This window comes from Ptychodera flava, chromosome 14 (genome assembly GCF_041260155.1).
Source record: "Ptychodera flava strain L36383 chromosome 14, AS_Pfla_20210202, whole genome shotgun sequence".
Classification (NCBI taxonomy): Eukaryota; Metazoa; Hemichordata; class Enteropneusta; family Ptychoderidae; genus Ptychodera; species Ptychodera flava.
The window spans coordinates 2509905-2537249 of NC_091941.1; the positions used below are offsets into that span (position 1 = coordinate 2509905).

Genomic DNA, 27345 nt, shown 5'->3' on the forward strand with positions numbered 1-27345 from the left:
CATGAAATTGTAAATTCTAATTGTCATTTCCATGATAATATTTAATAATACTTATTTCTTAAAAATGTATTGTCACACAGGATTTAAATTCAAATAACAGAATTATGACAGCAGCCTATCCTATATCGTGTGGCTACCCAGCAAAGACCTACACAGAGTAACACTGCTGTGCAAAACTATGTACAGCCTTGGCAGTTGACTGTAGGTGTGACCAGGGGCCCAAACATTTCCAAAGTAATGTAGAGCAATATCGTTTGAAGTAGTGAGTTATATTTAACATAATGAGAGTTAAACATAATCCTGAACTTAGTTTGCTTATGAAAGGAAAGCCAATGCAAGCTATGCAGGACTGGTTGAATATGATCTGATTTCTTAGTTTTTGGTACTAAACTTGCAGCTGAGTTTAGAATTAGTTGTAATTTGTTGAATTGATAATTTGGCAGGCAAAACAGCAAACTGTTACTGTAGTAAAATCTGGACGTGATGCAAGCATGAACTACTATTCTCAATCTTACTGATGACATCATAGAGGTTGTGCTTGAGTCTCTACAGGGATATTATTTGTCACCATTTTTGGATTGTAAACAAGATATAAAAGTTTTTACTCCAGAATAAATACATCACTAACAGAATTACTTTGATACCTTGACACAATAATTACTTTTCATTATGATTTCAAATTACAATCTTAATAACATATTCATACACTTACCGAATTCCATATGACATCAGCTGCAGTGTCAATATACATCCCTACTTCTCTGTACAGACCACTGTATCTGATATACGCCCACATGACGAGTGCCACGAGGGCCATTCCCAGTATGGTATTTGCCAAGTTTGCCAGTGAATACAGACCTACGATGCCAAACATCCCAGACACAACGTACATAATGACCATGACAGAGAACAACGTGGCTGGAGTGCGAGCGGCATTGAAGATATTTTTGCTATCATTGTGTTTGCAGATACCTTCATAGACATCTTCCATTTCTTCTTGCAGTTTGTGCAGGTACTGTGCACTGAACTCCTCTCCACCCATTTTCTTGATGCTGTTGAAGTGTGTGAGTGCCACATCTCGACACTTATCATGAGCTAGGTCCATGTCGTGGGGGTTCAGATAAGGCTTGTCACCTCCACAGATCTAACAGAAGTTTCAGAAAGACAGCAAATTATGAGAAAAATGTAGTAATCTTTTGGATATACATATTACTGCTTTGACTTTGAGACCAAAACAGATACAATTCCTGAGAACAAACTATGTACGTTTCAAGATGTTCTTATACTTATCCATCAAGGAGCGTCATTGACAACCTTATTCCCAGTTGATGAGATTTAAAATCAAAGTGAGACATCCATGACCCCTGTGTGATACATCTGTGTTGATGAAAAAACATCGTCAAATGACCTGGTGGCTGATATAGCTCCACTATTCTTTCTAAAACATTTACATCATTGTTATAAATTTGTGTTAATACAAACAACTCAATTAGGACATCCCTTACAAAAAATCTCAGAGGCTTCCTGCAGGGGTTAACCTTTATTGCAATATATCTAATCATATTTGGAGATGTTGATCTCTACTAGACCACTAACATGTATGCAAGAGTCAAGTGGGCAGGGACAGTGCGAAAGTCATCATAAACCATTTGACGATGGAGTAACGGATTAAGGTCAACACTAATACAATGACTGCCTCACTGGATTTACACACACAGATATTTCAGTCTCTCAGACATTTGTGTGAAGACATATTTGAGACACACCAGTGTCAAGAGAGACAGCAATTTGATGGTGGAATTGCACAGAACATTGTTTTAAATAACAGAAATAACTTTTTGAGATATTTTATAGTTTCATATGATACACACATTGCTAAGCAGCTATATGTCAAGTTTGGAAGTAAGAGGAAAAAATATGATTCAACCAAAATGAGAAAACTAGCCCCTACATTTGCATATGAAAAGTTCATCATCATTTCAAAAAACGAGCTGAATGAGGTCATTCCTCAAAACCAATGATCCAATATAATTGCTTGATGAAAGTTTCAAAGAAGCACATCTTTGAAGAAAATTGTGAAAAAACTGAGAAACATGGGGCCAAGTAGTCTTTCACATGCCAAACCTTGAACCTGCATCTGCATTTGATTGGCACACGAAGTGCGGTACGAGTGGTGGAGTCAGGAGCTTCGAGTAACTGCATGTTAAGAGGTCTGGCTAGAACCAACATACTATACATGGTCCAATAGAATGCTTTGAAAATCGGCTAGATGAAAAAGCACATTTATTGATTTGGCGGAGCGTCTAAAAATAGCCTTTGAACTCGACTGAATGATTGTGTCATTCATCCAGAAATGTTTCATTTGAAGTAAACTGTCCTGCATCATTGCTATCAAATGAGAGATTCTGATGCAAAGTTGAAACTATGAATTTAGAGTAAAATCCTGAAATAGTGCCTTTAAATGAGTCAAAAGAAAAAGAGAAGAAACAGTCTGGAGATGGTTGCCCAAGTAACTATCACACGCATCCACATTAGTTTGTACATAAGAACTTTCTTAACAAACACCAATGTACTTTTTGAATTGAACACTCAGGACCCTGTTCTATGCAACTTCAGCAATACAACATACATAATCTCAACATTTATGAATGCTGTATTGAAATTAGAAGAACCATTGTTTAATAGTACCATTATCACAATAATTTTGGGAAGATCTACAATTGCACTTCACCACTGTCTTCATCTCATTTTGCAATGGCCATCCATGTACTGTACTGTAAGAATAAGCTGTGCACACTTGTCTAAGCTCTCACACAGACCATTGTACACACAGCACATGAAGAAATAGGCATCCTGAAGGATTTGCTGATACGGCTAAAATTACAACACAAACACTTTGATACATTTTCTTAAGCAGTAGAAACTTTGCACTCATGATGCAATATTCATGTAGTACCATTTAAAACACTATCACTCACTGTGGGAGTTACTGACTCATTTCTCCAATGGCTCTTTCTGTCTCACAACTTTATAATATTATCCAGACACCTGTGATTACTTTATGTTCACATTGGACCAATAAAACTGCAATAAAACATGTCCTAACGACGGCTAGCATGAGTTCTCAGTGCTATTCCATTGAACCTGAAGAATTTTCAACTCTGTGTAACACTACACCCTGCAGCTGTTAACCCATAGCATCACACCAGACACAATCAAAACAATCATGAGTTCTGGGCGGTTCATTAGTTATGATGATAATTGTCATGATGGTAATAACAGGAGCAAATGCGAAATTGATGGGAAGAGTCCAAGGCATTTGAAGTTTTCAACTTTCCTTTACAGACAAATCAACACATCACATTTATTAAGGAGTAGCTTCCATGTAGATTTACATAACATTTCAAATACTAATTATTTAAGGTAGCATGAGAAAAAGTATTTGTTGCATACAAGATTTGAAATAGTCAAATTGGTTTAGGCAATTGGTGAGAAAACATAGAACTGAACTTTGTATTGAGATGCTCGACAGCAGGCAAATATTGCTACAGGACAGCTTACTTTCATTCCTCGGAAACACCATGGTAATGATGGAAATTTCAATTTTGAACTAACCTGTTCCATTTCTTTTGTGTATTTATCTTTGGCACTGGCCACCGCTGCCAGGTTGTTGGCCTCCGCTGTTGCCTGTGGAAAATCAACTTTATTTTTCATTATCAAACTCGACACAACAAAAGAAAAGTTAATCATTTGCAGTTTGAACAACATGGAGTACAAAACTGAGAGTAAGTTTCATGTAGTCTTGTTGGAAACTTCATTTCACGTCACACATAGTTCTTTGGGTATGGAGTGCAGAGCGCCCTCTCACAAAAAGTACACTGAACTCTTGTTTTTCATTTAAACCAAACAGTAATACTTCCCACAAACACAGTGTAACTGAAAATGATGTCAACGAATCAAGTTCAGGATGCAGACTCACCTGAAGCATGGACTTTGGCTCTGGCAGCTCATCACCCTGGTATATCTTTATGTATGCCTGAATAATATACAATGTCATATGGTCATTTCTGATGTTGAACACGACAGTGTATACAGTACAAGATGTGAAACTGAGGCAAATGCACAACATTTCAATGTATAGAACATCTCAATCACATTTTTATTGACTAGCTTTTGTAAATAATCTACATCATTCACCCTAATGGAATGGGATAGAATTCATGGCAATGATTGTCATGGCTGTATATTATCCCTTGGGTAACATCATATTGACGGTCACTATGCTACCTTTAGGGCTTTGAGTGTTTGTAATATAAACAACATTACAATGGCAGTTCTGACAGGAACAACTTGTAAATATTACCTTGAAGTATTCTACAAGTGCCCTGGCAGTGACTTTAGTTCCGTTGATCTCTTTAACCACAAGATTTGACGTTGCAAGAAGGTTGGGTATAAGTGACCTCAGTTGAGTTTTGAAATCATCATCGATGTCTGTTGCACAACACACAAAAAAAAGAAAGTGTGTCAGAATGTTTCACTCATTCACTTTTATTTTACAAACTCCCTTCACCAAGAAAAGCAAAACAGACAACAAAATCATGAAATGCCCAGACCCTACTTTGTGGATACAGTGTGGTCCTTAAAGCCCTTTCTACAAGTTCCCATGGTAAGTTGGTTTGGAACTTCAAAACTGAAACACACAGGAACCACATCTAATCTGATTGACTGTTGCCACAGTAATTACTTATTTGCAATTCAATGTCCACCACACTATGAGGGCATTTTATCGTGGTCAACACTGTCAGGATACCATCTAATCCTCCACATCAGCAGAGCAGAAATAGCGCCCTCTTTCCATATAATGCACATTTCTGTATTCTGTATACCGTGAAACTGAAATGTAAATTTCAGGATATTATGATCATACTTTGTGCAATTTTGCTTTAAATATGAATAATCTTTGCCTGTGAGAAAAACTACCCTTTGCATTGTTAGTATCCAATCTTGCATAAGCGATTCTTCTAGAAGATACGGACAGACATTTGTTGAAATACAGAGAATTAGCTGTTTACTGATATCAATACGGCATAGTTGAATTGAGAGAAAGATAAGTAATTGACCTTGATCACATGAAGTGTTGGTCTCCATGTGTTTATATACTTAATCTGAAGGTTTTATGTCAGTTCAACAGATGATCAATTTTTTGTACAAAACCACAAATTTCTTACAATGCTGATACATGTAACAATTCAAATTAGAGTGATCCAAGTTCTACAGGAATATGCTACAGATTGTAGATTGAACAAAGGTTGAAAGTTTCTGGTTAGATTCCAAATGATGATGTTCTGACATTCTTCTCCACCTGAAAAGTCATCGTTTTTTACACCTTCCATGTCAAGAAAAATAACATTTCTTGAAATCAACATGAATCCAAATAAGGTATTAACATGATGGCTGTCAGATGAAACTTGTTCTGATACGACATGGAATATCAGTAATCCAGGATCTATCCATTCATCTATTGTGATCGTGGTAATTTAAACATGATTCCTTTTGGCAAGAAGAATGTATTGATTCACACATGATACAGACAATCATGGCTCGCACTGTGTGCTGATTGCTGGTCAAAATATGTCTACATTATTTTCTGATTATGGGCTGATGTGAAACAAAAGCATCAACAAACTATATAGATTAGAGCTGTAGGAATTATTTTCTGATTATGGGCTGATGTGAAACAAAAGGATCAACAAACTATGAATGAGAGTTGTAAAATAATTTGGACTAATAAGATTATCTGTATTGGTGGAGAACTAGACTGGTCCCCATTGCTTGGCTTTTCTAAGCAGCAGTTAGTATTTGGGCCATCAGGTTCACCCAATGATCTACGCAACAGCCTACCACAACCACGACAGTCTGATGAAGATTATTCCTTCAATTTACTCTGCTTTGATATTTATATGCCAAAAGACTTTGAGCAAGTCTAGGGGAGAACCAGTCTTTTTTTCTAAGATTTCTACTCCAATGCATTTGAGCACACAAAGGATCTTTTAGACCTAGAAACATGCCTGTCTTTCACCCAGATGTTCACATTTTTTTCAAACAAATTTTACAGAAAACATATTGTGTTTGGGAAGATGAACATCCATCAAGTTTAGGAAGGACTGTTTAGAAAACAGATTCCCATGGGCCTTAGAAAGCACACTGATTTCAGAAAAACATATGCTATGATTGTACAGAGACAGTAGATAGTTTCACAAAAACATTTAAAGAAAGTTGAGCAACAGAAAATATTTTGTAACAATTTAATCTCAGTGTTGATGATTGAGTCAAACATTGTCATATCACAAAGTCAGTGATATTAGAATCATCAGTGAAGTGTTTTCAACAAAACTGCTGAATATTTGATTTTCACACAGTGGCGTTTCATTTCAAAAGAAAATAGCATAAAATCATCTCTTGTCATAATTTAATTGAAACAAAAGACCTTTTTTGGTGAACTTTGAACTTTGAGTATTCAGAGACTTTGGGAAACATGCAAATAAATATTTTATCAATAACGTTAATATCAACTTAACTAGACCCGCAATCTATTTGGCCATTATTACACATCAAAATTTTGTGGTGCAAACTACATCATTTAAAAGCAAAATTTTTCTTGTGTACATGTAAACAAAATAACAAATACCATGATTTGAAGGTTTCCTTATCAGTTATGAAGCAGAGATATATGATTGAGAGTGAAGCAGTGGATGATGTGACCATGCATGCATCATGGAGTGAAATAGAAGATATGGTGTAGCCAAGTTAGTTTTTCTCTCAGTTTGTGTTGTCTTGGTTTTTTTCTGTACATAATACAAATTTTAAAAAATTGTCTTTGAAATGCACTTTCCAATCAAATCAGAAGCAGAGAAGTTGGCAGCAAACATCACTTAATCCAAATATCCTGTGAAATTTCATATTTAATGTTTGTAGAGTTTACAAGTTTGATTCACTCAGCAAGAGAAGTGAATTGTGTAACTGACCGGGTAGATTGATTTGTCAATGAAGAATAAATACTTGAGAGAATAGAACATTGTTTTGTACAAGGACAGCCGGTGACCTCATTTCTTTCAGTATTTGATTGTCCTATCAAATGGTCAATTAGTGAAACTCAATGGTGTAGCAAGGTTTACAGAAAGGCTTACAGGCAGGGTAATAATCTAATTCAGATATTATGCATTAGAAGGAAACACATCTATGATTCTGAAATTGCCATGGAAACACTTATTTTTTGGAAGCCTTGAATATCAGAAGAATCTTTTGTCATGATCAAAACTGAAAGATTTCAATATTCTGAAAAATTTGGTAAAACAGGTCTTGCTGATTTTTTGGGAATTATTGTCATGATGTTGACAGCTGAAATACAAAATGGGTCATTGTTTAGTGAAACAAGATGAATTCAAAGATATCAGGAACATTTTTTAATTCTTTTCATTCAGACAAGTACAATTTTACTCAATAAAATATCACATGACACATATAGCTTATTTTTGTTTAACGTTTGACAGAAACTTTAAGGTTTACAGAGTCTAACATAATGATTTAAACATTGATACTTGATAACAGTGCAGTGCATTCAACATTATACTCTAGACATCAAGGAAAATACTGTATATTGGAAAAAACAAACCTGTTAAACGGCCATCAAATTTGGGATTGGTTGCTACTTTCAATCCGGGATGTGGAAGTAAGAAACAGTCAATTTTTTGGAAGCAGGATCGGATATGTTTGCGGACTTGTTGTAACTCTACATGTTGCCTGTCGGAAAGCTGATACACAGAATGAAAGCAGTGTGGTCAGAAACTTTGCATTTGCATCGTTTCTACAGTAATCTGGTCAAACATCAGGAAATGTCGTAACTTGCAACATATAAATCTACTTTAATCACAGTAATACTTTCGTGGCTTCAGTTTGATACAGCTTTGATAGTGGGGGAAAATGAATAGGACAGAGGGTAATGATCAATATGGCTTTTTTAAGAAAAAAGTATGAAATTATTCTGTCTGAAACTAAAGCAGTGCATGGCACCTGGAAATCAAACATGAGGACAAATGGAACAGCGGCACAAATATGTTATAATTCTATTTGATGAAACATTTTCAAATGAATCAAATTGACATCAAACAAACCTGGTGCATGCTGCTTACCTAGATAAAAAGTTTGCCACATTTATACTTAATTTCCGTTGTTTCATGAATGAAATTTAATAAATGTTAATTGCATAACCTGATGCAAGTGGTTGAAACTAACCAAGCATAGTTTAACTGTGAGATACTGTGATTGTCTGGTGATTCAGGAAAATATAGCTTTCCTGCAGCAGAATCGTGTGTTTGTAATACCTACCTGAAGTCTTTTCTCCAGTGTTGCTTCACCACCTTGTAAGCCATATTCAGCTTCATAAGGAAAACTCCAATCACGTACCAAAAACATGAGTGACTGGATGAGAAAAACAGGAAAACCTAATCAAATCTTCATGTTTTGTGCAAGAACACTTTCAAAGACCATTGGCTTGTACACAGCGACTAGGATATGCATGTGGATAAACACTGTATTTTGCTGCAACACCAGCAATACTGAAATCTTGCTAAAAATATTCCACAGTGCATTTTTGTTAAAATTTAAAGAAATCATTGTTCTATATCAAACCAAAAGACGAATTTTCATACATTATGCACATCACGTCAATAGAATGAGAAGTGATATCTATGTACCATATAATGAAGTACTATATCATTTCTTCCCTGCAGAAATTTTTCAAATTTCTCTTTTTCGCAAGATCAGAATTCTGATTTACTACAAACAACACAGTATATTATTTGCTCAGCTTTATGTAAAGACTGTTCACAGTCTTGTTATAAGGAGGCTGAACCAGCCAATGTACATTCAGATGATGTGAGAAAATCCATTTTAACATTTTGTCCCACCTGGAATGGTTTAGAGTGGCTATTTTCCAACGCTAATCTACCATACTCTGTGAACAGCTGCAAATGTTGTAAGTCGTCCTCTTGTATATTTTGACTCAAGTTGTACACCTTGATTCAAATGAAACATTGAAACTATTCAACACAGTGTGTTCATAGAACATGTCATGAAATTTGATAACAGGGTTGCAAAGTCAAGAAACTTGGGATGACAGCGGCTAAAAATCATGATCATCATCTTTGTCTGTGTCTGTGTCTTCAATGATACAACTGATAAAATAATTCACTATAGTGACATTAAATGGTTACGGACTTGCCATAAAAATTGTTGCAAAAAGTAAATGCATTAACCTGTTCACCCCAAATTTCCTGTGAAGAGGTCCAAAATCACCATTGATAACAAAGGTTTGGGCCAAACCATGGTGGTGAAAGGGTTAGGCTAAATTGACCAAGGACCCACTGCAAATATGCCATCTGTATGCAAACTCAAAATGGTGTGTATATCCAACCTATTGATATTGAAGTTTCATCCTTGTATTTCAGGCTGATACCGCGAAAACATATGGACAATATCATACACTGGCATTAATTTCAGGATGTTGAGTGATGGTATAGCAGTGCGTACCTACCTGTACTGAACTAATCATTGTACTCAGTGCAAAGACAGTGGCACAGTCTTTGACTGTCGATTGGCTATCAAAAGCACCCTGAGTGTCCATGAGAAGAACAGCAACCTGAAAATCAATAAGACAAAAATATAATTCCTCTTGCCTCTTATCCTCTCCGTGCTTTCCCTCCTTACGCATCCCTCCTTGAAATAAACGGCATAGAACATTTGGATGACGCTCAGCCATATTATGACTACACATTCACCTAAGGTGGATTTTCTATTCATTATCTTGAAGCCTGCCTAAGATGAGTAGTTAATTCAAATGAAGTGTATTAGGGTCCTTTATAGACTTGGTTCAAGTCGGTGAAGTAAAAAACAAAACAAAATAATTCGTAATAATTTCTCTTGTGTCTCTCCTATTTCATACAAACCTAATTGGAATTGGGCACCCCATGCAAGGTTTTCCTTGCGATTGAACCCATTATCTTTGAGTCTGCACAGCAGTGAGTTAGTTTCTGCCAGATTCACCGATTCCGGGAGAAACTCCCCTGTATAGCGTTCACCCCACTAACCGCGTTTACCCCACTCATGCGTTTCACATGAAAACAGAACACAAACCATTGCAATCACCCCACTCAAATATTCACAAATCACAGACTTGAAACAAGTCCAGGTCCTTTAGTCATAAAGAACATCTCTGTTTGGAATTCTGTCTGCATATCATCAATTTAGAAATATATGTGAATCACAGATGAAAGAAGTAAACAGAGAGACAATGTATCAAATGATGATTTATCAAATGGTGGTTTATCAAATGATTATCAAATGATGATGCACATGTATCAAATGATGATTTATCAAATGACCATGTATCACATAATAATTTATCAAATGGTGTTTTTTCAAATGATGATTTATCAAATGATGATTTATCAAATGATGATTTATCAAATGATGATTTATCAAATGATGATATATCAAATGATGATTTATCAAAGGATAATTTATCAAATGATGATCTATCAATGATGATGTACCTGCATCAAAGGATGATTTATCAAACGCTGATGTATCACATGATAATTTATCAAATGGTGATTTTTCAAATGATGATTTATCAAATGATGATATTTTAGGGGAGGGAGATCAAGAGTTCTGAATGGCTCATCAATTGGATAAACATCATCTGTTTCTTTCACAAAGTGCACCAATGACGGTATCAGTGATACCAATGAACCAGTTGGTCATCACAATAAGTTTAAAATTTCAATTTCAGTTGGCAGGAGATGATGACAGATGGTGAAAACATGAGCTAATTATCCAGTGAGAAATGTAGACAATTTGTTGATATATGGAATTTCATCTCTACTTCCATTCTGTTCCTCATAGACATAATGAGTTCAATCATACAATATGGCTAACGGCAAGAGAAACACAGCTGATAATATCATCACTGTCTACAAATTTTTGAAAAGTAATGTCTCAGTTTTTCAAAAGTTTGGAAAGTAACACATTAAGATCTTCTGTCATGGAAAATGCATGAACAGTTTTGTCACAAAGCTTTCATTCTGAAAATTTGAAATCTCTTCTCTTCTTTGTGATTTTCCTATACAGTATAACTCTGGTAAAAAACCAAAGGAAAATAAAATATTTATTTCAAGCTGACAATGCTCAGTTACAGCCTTCTCAATACATTTACTTTCAATATTAAACATAAGTCAAAAAAAGACACTAAATATGTGCAAGCTAACAAAACTGAATCAATCAATTCCACCTAATATTCCCAGGGGTCAAATCAAGACTTAATATTTAGTCATACGCTTCCTTTGCACTGCCTCCTAGTAGAGACAATGTAAGGACATATCAACCATAAGTTATACTTGACTGGATGGCCACCAGATACAGCCGTGCTTTGAGCTCTACTATCTTCTCTGAAGATAAACATAATGTCATGACATAAACCGTACTGGGTCATCTAAACAATACATCCTACTTCCTTTGGGTAGAAATTTTACATGTAAACAGCAAAAACATCTTCCTTCAAGCCCTTCATTTTCTATTACCATATATCATGTTTCTGGAAGGAACTCTTGAACTCTGTGACCCTGACAGAGCTGCCAGCATTTCATGGAAGTCTAAAATTACATCATACTCAGAAATAAGTTGGTTTGACTCATGTGCCTGTTTGGGTGATATAAATCAGCCACAGTGATCTTATCACGTTATTTATTACATCATCTTGTTGAAATGTTAGCGTTCAATGATAGAACTACACATCATAACAGCCATGCTATTGTTCAAAGGACTTGTACTAAAATACATATTTGTCTTTAATCAGATTACAGGGCCAGTCATGCTATTGTTCAAAGGACTCATACTGAAATACATATTTGTCTTTAATCAGATTACAGGGCCAGTCATGCTATTGTTCAAAGGACTCATACTGAAATACATATTTGTCTTTAATCAGATTACAGGGCCAGTCATGCTATTGTTCAAAGGACTCATACTGAAATACATATTTGTCTTTAATCAGATTACAGGGCCAGTCATGCTATTGTTCAAAGGACTTGTACTAAAATACATATTTGTCTTTTATCAGATTACAGGGCCAAGAGCTGTAACTCTTGATGATTTTTTCAACCATTGTTGTTTTTATGATGTTCACTGGAATTTCTTTATCTTCTCTCCAACACATGTTGAAACAGCTACCATTAAGCCTGTCAAGACAGCGGCTATACACATGAAATACAATTTTATTCTGTTATTGTTTACATTTGAATTCAAGTCCGGACCAAAATTCATTTGTTAATAATAACAATGTAGTTTACACACAAACAGGCTGATTAACAAGGTATATTCTGTATGTATGTCAACAAGCTTTAGGGAATAGAACAAGTAATTATAGCTGATATAAAAGACAAAAATCGTGAAAATATCAGAAAAAGTTATAGCTGTCCCTTCGGTAGTGATAAAATCTCATAACATGTATTGTCATAATAGGTGTTGATGTCAACAGTTTAAACAAAAATCTCAACATGCGTTGAATGAAACCAGAAATATTTCAGTACAACAGTTGAATTTATTTCAAGAAATAAGGAGGAACGAAGGGATATACACAACCTAAGAATTGGAACAAGCAGGTGTGTTGTTTCTTAGTATGTCTGGGCAGGTACAGATTGATTCATATTTCAAAACTGAAACAAGAAAGGTACATGTAATATTATTAACTTTGACCATTTTAACATAGGTGTGGCATTTCACAATTTCAGCTTTTGTTTTGGCAAAGGCAGTATCTACATGTACAGGCGTATGATCAGTGCTCAATGTTTTCTCTGTTAACATATTGCAACGGCCATTTGAATTTTTGAATGACCCGCATCTGTTGAACCACCAGAAAAATATCACCATGAACATGTAATAACCAATACTTGAACTGAATCCAAGTATTACAAGATACAAAACAGTGGAAAATATTTAATAGTCGTCCAAAACTAAAACAATATGATCTAAACATCCATACATATACATATACTACAAAAGCAGTGAGCATTAGTTCAGTGATGAGCATTCACACATCAATCATCAACAATTCCAAACTGTTAATGAGATAGGTTGTCCACATGGGACATTAAGCCAAAATGATACAATTAATCTAAATATCACAACTATCAATGAGAACATAAATTTCGAATGGAAACATTCGCACATAATCATCAAATATTCATCCATACGACCAATAGTTTACATACACGGGACATTCTATATTCCTGTCCAATGAATATCACTTAAATTTGTCATTATTGGGAGAATTTTTCAATGCTGCTTTCAAAACTATAAATTGTCAGTGCACAGAGTTATTTAATTAAAATCCATTTTTACTGTAAAAGTGTCATCAAGACTTATGATTTACATCATAATAGCACTTCCTTTCAATTCTGCATCATATCCTATTGTACAGCTCCGTCTTGTCCAAAACACAACTGACGTCATTCACACCATGTCAATCACACATCATAGCAATTACCTCTTCCCCATCTGAGGTTCTACAAAGGAATGGCTCATCCCACATCAATATTCCTGTTGTATGTCTTTCCGATCCACCTTTCCATGGAAATCCCAACAATGCTTCCTCATCTGTTCCAAGCCAGTCTTGATCATTCTGACCCTTTAGGAAAAATAACAAAATTATATTGAAGAAAGTGTTTACAAAGATTTTAGCAGATATTTATACCCACTACTGATGTATTGTGGTACAACTACTGTATGTTCAAAGACATCTTGGATTTGTTCACATTGATGTGAGAGATGGAACAGGCTGGTTTGTCTAATATAGTGCATGTAGCAAGTACACACTTCAAACAACAGTATGTATTTCTGTTATGGTGTAGGAAGTGTTCTCATTGCATTACAGCAACTTTGCAAACATTGTACTGTGCTGTTGTTTTATTGATGCCCTTTAAATCATATAAAGTTATTTGGAAAATACCACAAAGGATGCACAAGGACGCTGACGTCGCATTTCACCCAAAATGAACAGAGGTGAATGCATGGTGCCAATGTCTATGTGCATCTTTTGCAGCATTGTTTGTAATAGCCTTATTATTATACATCTCACATTCCTGACTGGGGCTTAAAATGGGCCAAGTATTGACTAGTTTCATGCAATATCAACAATTTTCTTCTGATTTTAACAGCGCAAGTATGGACACTGATGAGCACAAAAGAACTGTAATGTGAGATGTAAGTACTGTGATGCAAGATGTAAGTACTGTGATGTGAGGTTTCCATAGTTACCGGTCCATTGAAGCCCTTCGATGTCAAGGTAGACACTTAATGCTAGATGTAAAATATCAATGTGTGCACATTTATTTTGACTTTTGTTAAAATCTGTTCACTGCAGGTTACTGTAAGAGTAAAATTGTTTGACAATACCCTGCATGTAACTATTAAAATGTCATATGGCATATATACTGTGAAGAGGCAGGCATGTAATAAAAATATTATAATAATTGTCTGAATCCATGGGTTTATGTGCCCTCACAGCAGGAGACAATTTGCCCTCCTGGAGTTGGGAAAATTGTCACCTGCTCTCAGGCACATAAACCCATGTGTTCAGGCAGTAATATAAGGTTATTCACAAAATACCGGGATTTATATCCGAGTACATCGTACACTTCGGTATTGTCCGAGGGGCGTAGCATCGAGGACAATACCTCCACTGCACCATGTACGAGGACATAAATCCCGATATTTTGTGAATAACCATATTATTGTAAACCTTTTTTAGTCCAATTGTACAGCGAAAAAGTCAAAATTGAAGCGGTTTTTGAGAGCCCGTCCCGCACTGAACTGAGCAATTGTGAGCAAACTAAGAACGCGTTCAGCGCGTCCGCTAAGCGCACAGAACGAAATTTAAAACCCACAAAGCGCAGTGTACGTGATAGAAATTGTAGCTCAGCAGTATAATTTCACTCAAATTTACAGGTTTTTGATTCACCACTTCTAACGTTGTGAAGTACTGAATGCTAAGAAGTATATATTTTTGTGAAAAATGTAAAATTTTATCTTCCTTCTCCCCCCGTGTTGACATGAAGATGTTCTGAGGTCAAAGGTCAAATAGCGTCCAATAACACCTAAAGTTATTGTACTCTGCGTCCTCTGATACCGAAACTTAGTGTATGACGAAACTCCATAGGTTACAGACGCAGGTGTATAATAATATACCGGTATAATACAGTACTTCTTTACGTAACAGAAAGTACATCCTTGCCATTTTACTTTCAGATTTTAAATTGTTAGCTTTTTATCTTCCTTTTAATCTCTAATCTCTTTTAATCTCTTCAAAAAAATTTAGCATCTCAGAATCAATGAGGAACTTCAGCAATGAACAAATACATACTGATAAAAAAATATATGAGGGCCAACTTGAAAAAAAAAAGTTGTTTATAGCTGCTGTAAAGTTTTGAGTTGAAGGTCATAGTGGTGAACAAAAGACAGTGGTGACAGTTTCAATTGCACATTGTATTCTGTAGATGACAGAAACGTCTATAAGGTTTATTGAACTGTTTAAAGGTTGGACAGTCCAGTAGAACAATGGATACATATTGACAAAGAGCGATAGGAGAGTCAATAAAAACTATTAAACTTCAAGGGTGATATTCAATTTTGTTAGTCATACTCATTTGTTCATTATAAAGGCCTGGTCAAAGGTCGCAATGTTGAAGGCAGGTACAGAGCTTCACATTCCTACCTGTCTATGATATTATTATTTCAATAAGGCAGAATTAGAGCTTCTTACACGGGTGAAGTGGATGTTTTTCCAGAATTGTGAAATGAGCAAAAAATTTATGTTCATTTCCAGCATGTAACTGTATGTCTCTGCATGACTCATTTTAATACATTATTACTAAATTAAAACGCAGGTATAACTCAATTGATTAAAACATCTTTATCTTTTGAACTATGACATCTGAATTTTTTATGTTGTTCTCAGCACATCATCAATTTTCAACATTCCTGAACCCTTATTTTCAATGACATTTGATAAGGACATTTTGGGTAATGTCACTAATAAGGTCATTGAGGAGACATGAAGTAGGTCAAGATATGAGCAGCCTGGTTGATGTATTGTTCTCATATACAGATAATTTAAATATGACCTAAAATACAAAGAGATCGAGTCTCATTAAGAACAGCTACTTGTCTCTGACTAACACTTGTCTCATTTATCAAGCCACTGATCTGTTGCGGATAAACTCTCAGCTATCACTATTGAACTTCAGTTGTATTTAACACTTGTGTCATCCATCGATCCAATGATCGTCAAGCTAGATTCAAACCGGATACATGTACACTCACTGCGAAGACATTGACATAATTGTGATCAAGGGGGTTTTGACTTGCATTAGATTAGAACCAGTGCTAACAAAGTCATTACTTCAAAAGTAATTGACAAGGAAGAAAACACCATCCTACAATTTTCTTTGCAGGAGCATATACAAGAAGAATATTTGAGAATTGTTATTATGACAGATAATCATGCACTCCACTGTACTTACACAGTGCTGCATGTTTTTTCTTCAGCTATAAATTCACTTTTCAACATTATTCAAAATACAGTTAACCCATCAATGCATGACAGCTGTTCAAGAAAATGAAAATGAAAACCAAAGAACACACAAATCACTCAAAATTCTGTCAATCTACCGATGTATGACAGTTGTTCAAAATACCAATGCATAACAAAGATACTTAAAAATACTATCATGTGACAGTCACATGCTTCTCATTTTTTGAAGGCCTTGGGGTGATCCATCATTTGTGAACAACTTTCTATTATTTTCGAAGACTTTTTTGAATCAAGTTCCAAGAATGGTAGGAAATTCTTAATAATCATTACAACTCAAAATTTACAGGTTTAGAAATGTCAAGCCAACATACATAAATAGTACTTGTTATAAAATTGAATGCAAAGTCAGGGCTGGATATTCCTGCGAATGTAAATCTCGAGTAAAGAAGCTAGCTTTACTATGTTAACACATTAGGATTATGAAAACAATTACAGTGACATACCACAACTACATCCCCATATGGAAACGCCACATTCTTACATTTGCATACATCCATGTCACATATTTGAATTATCCTTCATAACACTTCAAACCGGCATCACAGAGAGTTGTCAAAGACACCATGAGACTTATAGATTTTTGCCATTCATACGCTAATGATATGCCAGCGTTCCATGCAAGCATACTTCACAGGAGTCTAGTAATTTGCCTTCCATAGACTGAGGTCACAACAGGCACTAAAGGTGACCAAGGTGAAAGTCCTGACATAGTTCACAGCCATTTTCTACTGTGTTGCACCTAGTGTATGAATTCTTCTCTGAACACAGATACTCATGATGTAATACATAGTATCTGGAGTTCACAATCTGTACACAGTGTATAAACTTCTGGAAATTTGTTTTTGTAATTTGAAAAGCTGAGTTTTACTAAGCCTGTTTAATTCTACCATTTTATTGAGAAAGAGATGCAGAAATTTTGGTGACTGGGGATGGTAGGACTGACAGGACTGTCTGATGGCCTGTATCATTGAATTGTTATCAACGATGCTATTAATAAAAATTATGATGGCTATATCATGGTAGTCTCTCATGCAATTATCCAAGGTTAACAGAAAATAAACATAGGGCCAAAGTCCCTGAAGCTACTATAGACATGGATACAAAATTAAGTATTTCCTGACTGTATGAAATTATCTCACTAAGGTCATCCTAGGGACATGTAAACCAAATATTAAAGCTGTCTGACCAGCGGTTTTGAAAAAACAAGCGACTCAACAGTTGACAGAGCTCTGCTGTGTTAACCTTTTGTGACACATGTATTGATGAAGAAGGTGGATATCTTTGATAGCTCATTTCAGGATGGCCTGACCAAAAATGGAAAAAAATTCCGTAAAAATACAGATTTGCATATTTCATCAGACTATATTAGTCTATAATAGCAAATAAACCAGAGTTAATTACATTCTAATTAAAGTAAACAAGACTTGCTTAAATCAAGATTAAGTCATAAAAAAACAGCATATCTGTCAGGTTATAAAGAATCTTGAGCTGGTTACCTTTATCAGTATTTTCATCCTATTAACCAAGCACATTTTAACTTTCAAATTAACATTGTAAGTAAGTTCTGTTGAATAAGTTGAGACTGTACGTACTCAGAGAAAGCACACTGAAGAGACAAATGTTTGAAACTTAAGAAGTTCAAGGTCATCAAAAGCATTATAAGGAATCATGTTACACTTTCATTGCACTGTTTACACAGATTGCATAATTGCTATAAATAGCACATGAGGAATCTTACAGCCAAGCTTTACCATAAAAACCCTATCACTTTGACCACTCTTTTAATTGACCACTCTATTTTTTCCTCAAAAAGTAATCTTATTTTATCCTTACCAAGTCAACCATAAATGGAAATTAGAACTTTCTCTATCTCTATTTATTTGACCACCCTATCATGACAAACTATTATGAGCAATTTCTTTCAGATAACATAAATGGTGGTTCAGAATATCAAAGTGGGATTCAGGAAAGTTGCCTTTACATGTTCTAATCCTCCAAGATGGTAAGCATTTCACTATGAACTGTCAAAAAAGTTGAACTTTCTGATAATTCCACACTAAAATTATTTTGGCTTTGATGATTTCCTAATTAATTCAATTATTTAAATCTTATTGATTATTTTTTTCTGGGTGAATTGATAGGGTTTATACAGTACAAGAATTAATACCATGTAAGCCAAATTTTGACCAAAAATGACAAAAAAATTCCTTAAAAATACACATTTGCATATTTCATCACAATTTGAACAAATCTAAGTTGGGTTATCCTTAGGGACCTGTATACCAAATAACAAAGCTGTCTGACCAGCGGTTATGAAGAAGAAGATTTTTTACCAAAAACACCCTTTTTGGCATTAATTTGCCTATTTTCAACAATATCAAAAAATTAAAAAAATAGTTTCTCAAAATCATATTTTTCATCTACACAACAAATATCAAATCAGTAAGTACTGTGGTTCTCAAGATATTTGAGTGGACGGACGCCTCACAAACGGACATACTACTACATACATACATACATACATACATACATACATACTACATACATACATACTACATAATACAGACTGACGACGGACGCCGGACGGATACCCATCCCAATAGCTTCTATAGACTATAGTCTATAGTAGCTAAAAATGACAAAAAATTCTTTAAAAATACACATTTGCATATTTCATCACAATTTGAACAAATCTAAGTTGGGTTATCCCTAGGGACCTGTATACCAAATAACAAAGCTGTCTGACCAGCGGTTATGAAGGAGAAGATTTTTACCAAAAACACCTTTTTTGGCATTAATTTGCCTATTTTCAACAATATCAAAAAATTAAAAAAATTAGTTTCTCAAAATTATATTTTTCATCTACGCAACAAATATCAAATCAGTAAGTACTGCGGTTCTCAAGATATTTGAGTGGACGGACGCCTCACAAACGGACATACATACATACATACATACATACATACATACATACAGACTGACGACGGACGCCGACGGATACCCATCCCAATAGCTTCTATAGACTGTAGTCTATAGTAGCTAAAAACTGACAGGGTACCAGATGGGAAGTTGCCATAATTTCAATTATTTCCACAGAGGAGCATAATTCCAATGATACACCAGCTGTTGATATAGGTACAATCACTTTGTTGAAGGATATTTTCCATGATGCGACATACAACATTTCAATCTGTCACATAAAGATACACAAAATTGTATTGAAATTACTAATATCACCATGGCAACTAGCATTTTTGTGAAGGGCTGTACCTGACTAAATTTTACCAGGGTTCTCAGATCACATTAATGAGGTTCACTATGATATATCAATGCAATCATGTGGGCATTAGTAATGGTACTGGATTTCCCAAACCTTTGCAATATCACTGACATGAAGTGACATACGGGGTAGTCCAATATTGATTTGTTATGTTAATGACATACTAAAAACACTTATGAAAAATTCCTAACAACATTGCCCTAAATTTAAACTCGGACAAAACTGTGACAATGTTAGTATTCAATGCATTTGCTGATGACAGTTGACATATGGTGTAGATGTGTTCTTAACAGTTTGTTTGCAGACTGTAGACCACGCACTGAACTGACCCTGACGCTCTGATATGCAGACAGTACAGACCATGCATTGAGCTGATCCTAACACCCTGATTTGAAAATGTTTTCCTTGTCATCGCTTTTTACCACAAAAGTTTTAGACATAAATGACAGACATTGGTATTATGGATTTGTAGTGTCTGCCATGTAACACGTATTTAGATTTCAGGGAATGTAGTACTGCCAATTTCAGATGTTTAGAATCTTGCATTCCTGTACAATTTCACTCACTGTTGAAAGTTGCTAAATGTCATCGCATCAGTTCAAATCAAATAAAACAGAAAAATGAAACACTAAAATCAAAACATAAGAGAAATTTTAGCTGGACAGAGTAGACATAATTGCGGATTGTAATGTTTTCCATATTAAATCCTCATTATAATTTCTCATAACTGTTTGTTGAATATCAGACACAATGTTCTTGTTTTCTACTGTCAGCTCACCAAGCATAATAACAAGAACAATTGAATGGCAATTGAATGAAGTGTAGGTTTCTGCATATATACATATATAACGGTGTGATACAAAACAGTTTGAAGGACGAAGTTCAAAGGTCAAAGAGTGATTCATACAATGAACCAGTTATCATGATTCTATGTACTGTTAAGGAAGCTCAAAATACAGCATGATGTCATCCATTTGTGATCTTCTGCCAGTCACAGCAATGTTAAACTGAACTCTTATACTGCAAAACACCTAATAATTCTGTCATACATCCTGGTAATTATTTTCTGTTGAAGGCTGTTGACACATATTTGAAGGAAATTCAGTTGATATTTGTTCCTAGTCAAGCAATAAATTTAATACACAGACAAACAGAACCAGCAACATTTAAGAGGATGGATTTCATTCTGAATAGACCGAACCAAAGTGCATCTATGCTTTGAAATTACCTCAACACATTCTGTCACACAGGCTTGTATTTTGTATATCTGAGCTACAAGATATACATCTACACACTAGAAAATTACCCATTTAACAAATACCTGTACCATATGGTAGAAAGATATATATCTAATACATCAGTAAATTACTAGTGTTTTGACATATTTTGTTACAAATACTGGCAGATCGTCCATGTAGCCGACACGAACACGAAGTGTCTGTTACCGGCTACCAAAAACTATGAAAGATAGTAAAGAATGAGCTACAAATCACTATCAGTTTTAAGTTGCAGGTAGAATAAGTCTGTGCCTTTGTAAAAAATACTATAAAAATAGTAGAAAGTGAAGAACCAGCTGAAAGTTAGTTGAGGAGACCTTGACCGCATATCATTTGCATCTCATTGTCGGCTACATGGACTGTGTGCCCAAATACTTGTATACTGTATATCAGGCTAGCAAGATACATTGATCTCCTTCACACTTGTCATAATATGATTTGTCCTTTTGTCATTAATTTTGATAAAACTTCTTGCCATTTTCACATCTATCTAATCAATCTGATGCAAAGGTTTGACATAATATCATCAGTTCAGAGAAAGCTTCTTCATTAATTTTATACAAAAAAGATAAGTTGCAAATAACTGTAACTATTTCTACAGCAGCTAAACCCCAACTTCAACTTTGACAGAACACCAGCTAACTTCAACTTAAGACAATGACAAAATAACCTAATTTAGGACTTCCATCTTTTTGACACAACCCAACTGTACTGATACAAAAGATAGGCCGCTGAAAAATGGTCTAAAATGGTTACAGAACAACTAATGTGAAAGAAGAAGTCAAATAAGAAAACTTAGCCTATTTAGATAAAGGATGCTCATTATAATTGTTATTATTAATTGCTGTTTTTACAGGTAGAGTTTCTGCTTGTTTGTAGTGATTTTTTCACAAACAATTGATTTTCTGTTTGTTATGGCAAGTTGCATAGCCTATGTTACAACAAGCAGAGACAGATTAGGTAGAGACTGATATGTGGTGTGCATGCATATACAGTGAACAGGGGCATTATCAAGTATTGCTGTCATTGTTTTTTTGTTTGGGTTTTTGTTTCAGGATTTCAATGTTATTTGTTGCTCCACAAAGATTTGTTCAATCACTTTTAACAGTTACTGTGATGTGCTATACTCTAAGCAATCGTTACAGACATTAAAATATGTAACATGCCTCCGTGTGCTGTGTCATGAAGTTGAGTATTGTGGAACAAACTATTTAGATTAATTTTGCAGCAATACATGTATTGCAAACATTGTTGATCTCTGTGAATTTGCACTGCATCAATTCAAACACTACTAGATGCTTCAATATGGTACAGGTCTAGGAAGAATAAACTGACAAGATTGTGCCTCTGTAAACAACTACCATGACCATATATTACAAATTTTGATCCACTGAGAAAATATTTCAATCTAAGCAATGAAAAAGTTGAAACAAAAAATCTCTGATGAACAACTTGTTAATCAACACGATTTGTTTTGCATTTTGATCCATTGCTGTCACAATATGAAGTAACCACATTTCATTTCACCAATGTTATTACTTGTATCTAGCATGTGCAGGAAAATGCAATATTAACACTGAGATCAGTGAGTTGACCTCTTTATCAGAGCTTTCCTCAAAAAACGCCATTTAAAGCCATGCAAGTCAGGTGACTTTGCTTTTCAAGAGGGTCTGTAGAAAATATCCCATTCTGATATCAGAGCCACTTCTAATATTAACCAGACTTATTGACCATGAATTTCATTAAAAATTGAACAAAGCTAAAATATAAGATCAGTGAAATATCTTACAATCCCAAGAAAAAACATTGTGTGTTCCAAAACTACACTTACAGTTGGTCTGTATCCATGGCAGTGATAGCAGGGCAATTATTTTTATCAAAAAAGCAAAAACTAACAATGAGGTGGTATTTGAGGCCAGAGACAGTAATTGGAAGGCACTATATTTATAAAACAAATACATTGATGAAATTACTTCGTGCAATGAATAACATTTGCATGTCATTTGCCATGCAAACTGGATACTTCCAACAGAGTGACAGTCATTATTATATCAACAATATTGTGGACATGCAATTACTGAACCCTGGATTCATTATGACACAATGGATTTGACAATTAGTGTTACTGTCTCAGCAAGGATCAGTTCATTAAAAACACTGGATTTGGATAATCACATGTACTGTAACGTCTCTGCCATGATTTAATTCATTATTCAGTCAAGATCAGATTGACATAATGCTGAATAAGTCATTCTTTGGTGGTTCCTGAAGAAATCAAGTTATAATATTGTACAATTTATTATTTACACACAATTTTATTGAATACTTTCTGGTGAAAGCAAAAATTGTATGGTCTCGCGCTGCTGAAGACATAGCATAGCTGTGACTGTTACAATATATGACACACAAAAATAAATATTTAATTTCTACAAATTCAACCAAAATGACCAACATTTTACCTTGATTTGCGATGTTTGGATCAGCAGATCTTACGATTTTAGTCTGTGAAACTACCGCATGTATGGAGCCAAACATTATGGCATGGTTCATCGACAAAATTATTAAAAAACAAATGCAAATTATGAAATGTGTGTCTTGGCACATTGTTGACAGCATATTAGAATTATATTTGACTGCATGATGACTCTTAAATCAAACAAATTTATTGAGAAAAAATATAAAATTAACAAAAGTAATCAGACTGCTATGAATGGTAAGGCTAAAATTAAATGTGAAATTCACACGGTACCAGTCAAAATAGTCTTAAAAATTATAACAACAACAATGTTGGAAAATATAATGTATGGACCATTGACACATGTACATGGCACAAATAGATACTGATACGTATGTCACGTTTATTGAAGTCTATTTTGGAGTATATTCTTTTCACAAAGTACCATACATCAGCTATCAATGTGACTTGTTCAGCTACTGTGCCAATGTATCATTTTGCATTTTTATTTAGCTTTTCCTCCCAGACAATCTGTCATTCTGTAATTTTTTAAAGAGATAGTCTCTGTGCTGGCGTTTCACCAGTCAGCAAAGTTTCTGTTACATGTCTGTCACATCCTCAGTTATAGAATCGTTCATTGAATCTAGAGAAGGTTATTCCACAGCTGTTCACACAAGCTTGCATCTATGTTTACAAGCGTTGGCACATCATATGACCTCAGCTGTTTTCTGCACTTTGCAGGTTGTCTTCATATTATGACTGATTCCATACCTTTGGAATGTTTCGTCATACAGGGCCTAATTATTGAAAAATCTACGAGCTTATGAAAAAGCTATTTGGCATTTATCATTGAGATTTTTACAGCCAACTGTTCAACTCAGAACAATGGCACCCAAACATATTGACACAGAAAATTGTTTCAAATTGAAAGGTTCCACTTTAAATGTCACTATTGTCAGAGAACAACCCAGCACTAGAACAATGCTACTCCAAAAGTATGGCCCTGTCACATGATAATGTGGTCATCAATCAAAGTTTATCATGAAGGAAGATGACTGATATTCTAGTTTGTTAAGTTAATATTTTAATGATGCAAAGATGCACCTCAGTGTCACTGTTGAAGCATTTCGGGTATAGGCAGCAATAGGACAGAAATGGCATATTGATATAGGCAGCAATAGGACAGCAATAGGCATATTGATATGGGCAGCAATAGGGCATGTTGATATAGGCAGCAATAGGACAGCAACAGGACAGCAATAGGCATATTGATATAGGCAGCAATGGGACAGCAATAGGACAGCAATAGGCATATTGATATAGGCAGCAATAGGACAGCAATAGGCATATTGATATAGGCAGCAATAGGACAGCAACAGGACAGCAATAGGACAGCAATAGGCATATTGATATAGGCAGCAATAGGGCATATTGATATAGGCAGCAATAGGACAGCAACAGGACAGCAATAGGCATATTGATATGGGCAGCAATAGGACATGTTGATATAGGCAGCAATAGGCATATTGATATAGGCAGCAATAGGACAGCAATAGGACAGCAATAGGCAAATTGATATAGGCAGCAATAGGACAGCAATAGGCATATTGATATAGGCAGCAATAGGCATATTGATATAGGCAGCAATAGGACAGCAATAGGACAGCAATAGGCATATTGATATAGGCAGCAATAGGCATATTGATATAGGCAGCAATAGGACAGCAATAGGCATATTGATATAGGCAGCAATAGGCATATTGATATAGGCAGCAATAGGCATATTGATATAGGCAGCAATAGGACAGCAATAGGACAGCAATAGGCATATTGATATAGGCAGCAATAGGACAGCAATAGGCATAATTGATATAGGAAGCAATAGGAGAAATTAACAATTGCCAAATTCTTTTAAAAAGGGTCATGACCAGAAAAACTTTTATTTTCTATTTTCTTACATGCAAAAGATGAGTATCAAGAATTAACAACTTACATGTAGTTTGGTTATTGAATCACCTTACTGTAGAGGTGGGGATTTCACTGAGCGGTTTTGACTGCCTATGTCTTCGCTACGTGACTTGACTGATATTTCTCATGTCAAACATTGATTGTTAATGAAAGTCACAAAGTCACAAAGACTTTTTATATAATATCTTTATTCCATATGTACACTGCTAACCTCTCACTCTTCTCAGCGTACTGTTGTCAAAACTATTCTTTCTCAACTTGCATTTATGTATGCTAACTTTGATTACTCTTTCACAAAAATTGAAATTTGTTGAACTACTATTGAAATTACCAATACTGTCTAAATTTACCAATGCTTTCTCTTATCTTCACACATTTTTAAAGTGAAAAAACTCATCTTTGGCAAAAAGAAAATAGAAAATAAAAGTTTTTCTGGTCATGACCCTTTTTAAAAGAATCTGGCGATTAGTTCATGTACAGACATTTCATGATTTTTCACAACCCATTTAACAATCAAACAACTGTACAGTGTTGTACAAAATTCTGGAATGTCAACACAAATCTGCTTCACACCTGATTTTCTGTGTCACCCTTCTCCTCTATGAAAAGAGACCGGAAAAAATACACTTGTGAGATTTTTGTAACAATGTGCACACTGACAAGAAACAAATCCATTGATTTATGGGCCTAACAATTCAGTGTATTGACCTAGAACAGCAGTGTATTGGCCTGGCATTGCAATTTGCAGTGTGTTGGCCAAGCATTGCAGTGCATTGACCTAGCAATGCAATATATTAGCCTATCACTGCAGTGCATTGGTCTTGCACTGCAGTGCATTGGCCTAGTACTGCAGCGTGTTGGCCTAGCACTGCATTGTATTGGACAAGCAATGCAGTATATTGACCTAGTACAGCAGTGTATTAGCCTAGCATTTCAGTGTACTGACCTAGCAATGCGATGTATTAGCCTGGCACTGCAGTACATTGGCCTAGTACTGCAGCTCATTGGCCTAGTACTGCAGTGTATTGGCCTAGCATTTCAGTGTACTGACCTAGCAATGCGATGTATTAGCCTGGCACTGCAGTACATTGGCCTAGTACTGCAGCTTGTTAGCCTAGCACTGCAGTGTATTGGCCTAGCACGGTAGTGTATTGGCCTAGCACTGTAGTATATTGGTCTAGCACTGCAGCACGTTGGCCTAGCACTGTAGTGTATTGGCCTAGCATTGCAATGTATGTCACATATATAGAAATTTACATCACTTACACTATTGCTGTTTGGGCAAGAAAAACAAAAATCAATGTCACTTACGTTGCGATGTAGGTAGCGTAGGAAGAAGTCTAGCAAAAATGACTTTCCCTTTCTAAATGCCCCTGCGACAGAAACAACAACAACTTTCTTATCTCTAATGTTGTCCTGAAGAAGTATCTGCTCCAGGGCTTCTTCATTTAGTTCAAAGGTATGGTCATCGGCATTTGCATCAACTATTTGTACAGGCTGACCTGGAATTGATCTTTTCTCTGACATATTTTTCTACAATAGAGCAAAGATGACAAAGGTGGGTGATATAGGAAGGTCAGTATATGAAAAATCTATTTCCTTTCAAAGTACAAATGTGCTGCCCATGTATATGAAGCAGGCAGTGGTTACTTACTTGATG

The 27345-nt window shown here is 35.3% G+C and overlaps 1 protein-coding gene across 2 annotated transcripts in view; it reads right to left on the reverse strand.

Annotated features, from left to right (window-relative positions):
• The window catches only part of LOC139148946 (atlastin-2-like), a 34029-nt gene that overhangs the window by 4697 nt on the left and 1987 nt on the right, over positions 1-27345 (reverse strand). For both annotated transcript variants that reach the window (XM_070720414.1, XM_070720415.1), the window contains exons 2-11: positions 26997-27218; positions 13601-13741; positions 9593-9697; positions 8967-9074; positions 8386-8478; positions 7673-7811; positions 4364-4491; positions 3980-4036; positions 3616-3687; positions 713-1144 (exon numbers count right to left, since the gene is read on the reverse strand). In XM_070720414.1, the coding sequence (XP_070576515.1) occupies positions 713-1144; positions 3616-3687; positions 3980-4036; positions 4364-4491; positions 7673-7811; positions 8386-8478; positions 8967-9074; positions 9593-9697; positions 13601-13741; positions 26997-27212 (1491 nt within the window). In that variant the 5' untranslated portion in view covers positions 27213-27218. The remainder of the gene's footprint in view (positions 1-712; positions 1145-3615; positions 3688-3979; positions 4037-4363; positions 4492-7672; positions 7812-8385; positions 8479-8966; positions 9075-9592; positions 9698-13600; positions 13742-26996; positions 27219-27345) is intronic.